Source organism: Sinocyclocheilus anshuiensis, unplaced genomic scaffold (assembly GCF_001515605.1).
Source record: "Sinocyclocheilus anshuiensis isolate Anshui unplaced genomic scaffold, SAMN03320099.WGS_v1.1 scaffold2100, whole genome shotgun sequence".
Lineage (NCBI taxonomy): Eukaryota > Metazoa > Chordata > Actinopteri > Cypriniformes > Cyprinidae > Sinocyclocheilus > Sinocyclocheilus anshuiensis.
Genome location: NW_015542563.1, coordinates 189357 through 196036, shown reverse-complemented (window position 1 = coordinate 196036; position 6680 = coordinate 189357). Strand labels below are relative to the sequence as shown.

Here is a 6680-nt window from a genome sequence, read left to right as displayed (position 1 = left end):
TCGCGGTTTTTCCGTTTTTTTTTTTTTTTTCTTTGAACAATTAAATTTTGGGCTAAAAGTGTGTTGTAACGCAAGCGTTACTGAACATGTACCGAGTAAAATATTACTGAAAATTGATTAGTAATGCCTTACACTACTGCGTTACAGCAAAACGTAATCTGTTACTGTAATGCATTACTTTGGTAACGCGTTCCTCCCAACACTGGTTGTGGACTATATTAGCCGTTCGATTGTGCGTGGATCTGCACTTGTTGTTGTTATTGTTAAACGAATCAGGGAAGTGGAAGGACAATGTGTGTTTTAAAGCAAAAACTAGCTTATAATTTAATGGTCAGTCTATCACAGTGCTGTATGTGGGCCACTCTACAGAATTGGTGCAAACTGCTGTCCCACAAACAACAACGCATTTAAGAAGCATTTAAATATTCAAATCTTAGATGTTTACCAAGATCCTTCTGTTCTCTATTGAAACACACAATAATATCAGTAAGCTTAATATTTATTAAATCATCATTTATTTGGGAGGTGGCTGTCCTGAACCCTAAACTTATGCTTATGAAAATTATACTGAAAAACTGTTTGCATTTTATTCAATTGTTGTTTTAAAAAATATATTTTTAATTGAAATATTTTTTTTAAAGTGAAGTTAAAATGTTTTATTTATTTTATATTTTCCTTTTAAATTTCACTAGCGAAATGTACATGTTTTAGTCCATTGGCTGAGACTGATTTTAACTACAGCCCTACATTTATGATCAGGGAATATTCCTGTGTGTCTCTCTCATAGCTTGGTCTCATCATTTTGAGATAAATGTGCTCAAAAGTCTGAAAATCTGTGTAACATTAAGGAAAGTCACTACCGAACACCTTTTCTTTTTTTTTCTTTTTTTTCAATTAAGCACACTTTTTTTGGGTGTTATTCCATAACATTTATTTTTTATGCGTTTACAAACTGTTCAGAACTGTGCTAGCTAACCATGTGCTGATTAGCTGTAAACTAGTAAAATTAGCTGTATTAGATGTAAACAAAATCTTAATATGTCAATATAACCCTATAAATTTAATTATATATTACTGTGTTTCAGTAGTGACAAATTTCAGGAGAGGAAAAATATTCCAAAACTTTCTGAAAATACAATATGAGAATTAACTGCACAATTACTAGAAATGTGGTATTGCACAATTTGCATACATACAAAAAAAAATTTACATATTTTTTTCCAAGATGTTTCCAATGCATACTTATTAACATAAGGCTTTTTATACAAGAGGTACTGTGCTAACAAAATCCAAAATTTGATCACTCTTTACTGTACTTTTTTTTTTTTTTTTTGGCCTTAGGTATATGGGACAATGCAAACTGAGCCCATTTTGCGGTGCGGTTTCTCGGCCCACATATGATGCATTAAACTGGACAAAAGGCCTTTATACTGAAGGTATATGGCCCTAACGGAATCCAAATTTTGAGCATTTTTCACTGTACCAGTTTTGTTTAATTGGCCTTTGAATTTAGCATATGGGACAATGCACACTGAGCAATATTGTGCCATCAGACAAATTTATGGCGATGTTTCTCGGCCAGTGTACATGATGCAATAAAACGGACATACAATCTTTATACTAGAGGTACTGCTTTAACAAAATACAAATTGACAACTTTTCAATTTTCCTATTTTTTTTTAGTTGGCCTTTGAACTTGTCATACGGGACAATGCACACTGCCATATTGCGCCATCAGATCAATTCACAGCGCTGTTTCGGTTTATTTCCAACATGATTACATCATGCGTGAAGTCCAGCTAGTGCAAGACAAGCATTTGTGGTTAAAAAAAGTATATAAATGTTTTTTGTTTTATAAAGAAAACGAGCGAGGGTTTCTAGATAAGATTCCTCGGCTGGGATGCTGTAGAGCTCTTTGAAGCTGCACTGAAACTGTGATTTGGACCTTCAGCCTGTTGGTCCCCATTGAACTCCATTATATGGAGAAAAATCCTGGAATGTTTTCCTCAAAAACCTTCATTTCTTTTTGATTGAAGAAAGAAAGACATGAACATCTTGGATGACATGCAGGAGAGTAAATTATCAGGAAATGTTATTCTAGAAGTGAACTACTCCTGTGCGCTCTTCAAAATAATACAAATTTCTGTAACACAAATACAGCATTTAGTTTACTTTTTAAAAGCAGCTTTAAAGAGCAAGTCATATGGGTTTTCGAAAAATATATTTTTTTTGCAGTTTGTAACGTAGCTATCCTTCAGTGTAAACGGTCTGCAAAGTTGTTAAAGGGGTCATATGATGCGATTTCAAGTCCTTTCTCTTTGGAGTGTTACAAGCTGTTTGTGAAAAAAGAGGACACGACTAGAAATCAGTGGTTAAGTTGTATTTACAACACTGTTCCAGAACAGTTTAACACAAATATTCAGATGTGTGCAACACATTTTACGGAGGACGAAGACGGTTTCCTGCGAGAGTAGCCTACAATGGGTCTGTGCTCAAAGGCTGTTTCTATATCATTTCTCCGATCACAAATGCAGACAGGGTTTTATGTTTACGTGGCGCGATGCAACGCAACGCGTAAAAAGACAGTATAAGGGGCCGTTCACATGTCTCGCCTAAAAACGTGTAGAAAACGCTAGGCGTGCCGCTTTCTGCTTTTCTCCAAAGCGTTCGGGCGTTTGCGCTCCGGAGGCGTCTGCCATTGCTAAGCAACCATGACCTCCTCTCTCCATGATGACTCGGGAGTTTCAGCAAAGGATAAATGGATTTGCAGCACTAAAAATCGCTTGCAGTAGCTCTGCTACTAAATTTATTTAAAAATGGCTATCCCTGTACAGCTATGATCAGCTGTTCCTTCATCTTGACTGAGCTTTCAATGTTGTAACGGGAAAGGATGAAGCTGATTGGTTGGTGCTTGTCACATGACCCGCGGTGCACTTGCGGCATTCTGAAAAGTTCTGAGCTTTCAATGTTGTTACGGGAAAGGATGAAGCTGATTGGTTGGTTCTTGTCACATGACCCGCGGTGCGCTTGCAGCATTCTGAAAAGTTGAAATGTTTTTATCTCGATGCAGCGCGGAAGCACCTGGAAAAAATGAGCGCGTCGCACCGCGTGCGCGTCACGACCGCGTCGCTTCCATTATGAGCATACACCAAATACACAAAATAATGTTATTTTTAGCAGCATCATATGACCCCTTTAATCAAAAAGGTGCATAATAAAAGAGAGTCGACTCTGAACCGCCTCAACGAGTCGTCATATTTTTTTAATCTTCTGCCTGTTAATCGTCACAAAGTAACATATTTGCATAATCCCCGCCTGCCTGAGAAATACTAACACTCAAACACTTCCGCTAGTTAGTGTGTTTACATCATGTCTAACACAGTTCTCGTGCACCTCAAATAAGTAAATAATAATAATGATGCAACAAAACTGCTGTCATATCACGTAAAGTACCACATACAAAGTTTAAACTTACCACGAGAAACGTCCTGATCAAGTCATGCTTGTGATGGAGTTTCCGGTTGAGCGACTGCATCAGTATCATCCTCGGACCCGGGCTCGAATTGATAAGGTAATATCGATGCCATTTTTATAAGCTTATAACAGGGCTGGACAACCTCGGTCCTGCAGAGTCCAGCTCCAACACTGATTAAACACACCTGCCTGTATCTTTAGTGATCTTGAAGACACTGATTAACTTGTTCAGGTGTGTTTGATTAGGGGTTGGAGCTGAGCTCTGCAGGACAGTGGCCCTCCAGCGGTTGTGGCTAGAAGGGACACAGCAAAAACCTGACGCTAACAATAAATTGAAATTTCTACCTATTAGATTGTGTTTTATTAACGTCTACACCTACCCCAACCCTAAACCTACCCCTTACAATAATGCAAAAATAGTAATTGTTGCACAGTGTAAGAAAAATTACGCTGTATTGATGTGCGCATGCCCAGTAGTTTTTGCTGTACGCCATCTAGCCTTAACCGGTGGGTCAGGCATTTAGCACGAGTCAATCTCGTTCAGCAATCAGCAGAAAGCGGATGCAAAACGCAGTTATAGGTACTGTGCACATACACTTGTTTGAAGCGCCTCGTGTGGTTAAATGCGGTACTGCACGATCACCTTCACTGAGGCGTTTCGCTGCAAACCTCAGAAGCTTTAAATGAGATTAAACTCAACAAAAATGAGAAATCTGTTATTAACAGAAACTGCAAACGTGCCTTAACCTCCAGAGACTCCGAGAAAAAAAAGTTTTGTAAATCTAGTATTTTTTCACGTCATTACAATTTTTAGAGCATAATTCAAAAAAATAAAATAATTTTTAAAAATGATATTTTATTCATATGTTATGCTACGTCCTCTGTAGAGGATTAAAACACAAAAACATGAATAGACAAAAAAAAAACAATATTAATCACCAATACATTTTTAGGTTTCAGGACTTTGTATACAGATGATTCTCAACTATGTTATGAAAGATATGAAAGATATAACAGGATGATTTGATATACCATTTTGCTTTATGAAAATGAAATAATAAATGAAGATAAATGGGGCTTCCCACTGTATACACTCTACTGTATCTATCATATAATGTAAAAAGATGTGTAATAATGGGAGTAATAATTGGCAACATTTTCATAACACCTAATATTTCATCAAAATATTGAAACATAACACATGGAAACATTAATGCTAATAAAACGCCGTAGAATTTGTGTGAACTTTAAGAGTCTGAAATAGATGTTGCTCAGTCAGGGACATTAAAAATATACATATAACTCATTCATAGAAATAACGCTGACTATATATGGTATGGACTTAAAAACATGAAGCTTTATTTCCATACAATATGGAGCAATATAACAGAGGCTTGCATTGTATTATTTATTGTATATTCAAATCAATTTCAAAAACTTGTCAGCATTTGTAAACGTTTTAATGCTTTTAGTTTTATTTTATTTTCATTGCGTATCTTTGTTTACTCTGTTGAACCCCTGCACAGAATAAACAAAGATGCACGGAAACTTTCATAAACATTAAATCAAGTTTAAATAGCAGCTTAAATAGTATATTTACAGGCCAGGACTTACTGAAACTAATTACAAAAAATAATGTATGTATACATCATTATTAAACATTTTAACTCCCAAATTGCTTAAACATTTGTCATATATAAATGACAGTGGGTCATCATGAAATACACATTTAGTTAATAAAATCAGTGATTATTGATATAATTATAAATATTTAGTTCTGTAGAAATAAAGCACGAGTCAGTTTTCTGTCTGTTTTTTTTTTTAAATATTTTGAATTGTTGATGAACCCAGTAAATTAAGCGATTTCCAGTGAAAAATGAACTTAAAATATACATGGTTTTCAGAATAAATGTGACCCTGGAGCACAAAAGCAGTGTTAAGTCGCTGGGGTATATTTGTAGCAATAGCCAACAATACATTGTATGGGTCAAAATTATACATTTCTCTTTTATGCCAAAAATCATTAGGATATTAAGTAAAGATCATGTTCCATGAAGATATTTAGTAAATTTCCTACTGTAAATATATCAAAACTTAATTTTTGATTAGTAATATGCATTGCTAAGAACTTCATTTGAACAACTTTAAAGATGATTTTCTCAATATTTAGATTTTTTTGCACCCTCAGATTCCAGATTTTCAAATATTGTCCGATCCTAACAAACCATACATCAATGGAAAGATTATTTATTCAGCTTTCAGATGATGCATAAATCTCAATTTCCAAAAAATGTACCCTTATGACTGCTTTTGTGCTCCGGGGTCACAAATATCACACTGGAAAAACGAACCAGGATACAGAAAAAGAGACCCAGAGTCGAAGGCAGTTTTCAAATATTATATTAATCTTTATTTGAGTTTTGACAAAATCCCATAAAATCCGAAGCTCCAACCTTTACAAAAATATGTCTTCTACAAATGTCCTCTGTGGTCTTTTCATGGGAGCGAGCGAATAAAACGCAGTGTAGAGTATCTGATAACACAGCGACGCGTTCCAGCCCGACGAAAGCCTTAACGAGGCTCGTTTGTGACGAGTAACGCGTCGTGTTATCCAGAGTCCGATAGCAGCCGTCCTGCTCCAAACTCTCTCAACACGTCTCCATTACATTAATCAACTTAAATTAGCATTCCACAAATATACAGTAACGTGATTGTTTTCCTTTAACAACAAATAAGGTAGAACTAATGTACAGACGTTGAAGCGGTTTCAACGGAAGCTTGATTATAAGATGATTCACACACACACGAAACAGAAAACGGACATGGTTTTGGTCCCACAGAATCGCACAGGTTTATCATCAGAATACAAAAGCACAGCAGCTCAGCACAAGAGAAGGCAACTGAGTTTCTTCAAGCAGTTCAATGTATATGAAGACCTTCATCTTCTGACTCCAAAGTGCAACTGAGCGGACGAAGAGGAACCTGCGGCAAAAATGCTTCGATCAGCATGAAGCATTTATCAGTGCAGGTCAGTCCATTCCTTATTAATCAAATCAAATCTAGCCCTTTATTATTTTTACATAACATTACAGAAGACAATTCAGAAAGCTTTACATATGCACCTTTTTTGTCATTTAATGCTTTCAGTTGTTTGATAGATATATAAAATACTAAAAAATACTAAATATATATAAAAATACTAAATA

At 35.7% G+C, this 6680-nt stretch overlaps 1 protein-coding gene across 1 annotated transcript in view; it reads right to left on the bottom strand.

Moving 5' to 3' along the window:
* Nucleotides 1-5797: 5797 nt before the first annotated feature.
* Nucleotides 5798-6680, bottom strand: part of akap9 (A kinase (PRKA) anchor protein 9) — a 116749-nt gene continuing 115866 nt past the window's right edge. The window contains exon 49 of the mRNA XM_016494065.1: nucleotides 5798-6456. Coding sequence (XP_016349551.1) covers nucleotides 6413-6456 — 44 coding nt within the window. The 3' untranslated portion in view covers nucleotides 5798-6412. The remainder of the gene's footprint in view (nucleotides 6457-6680) is intronic.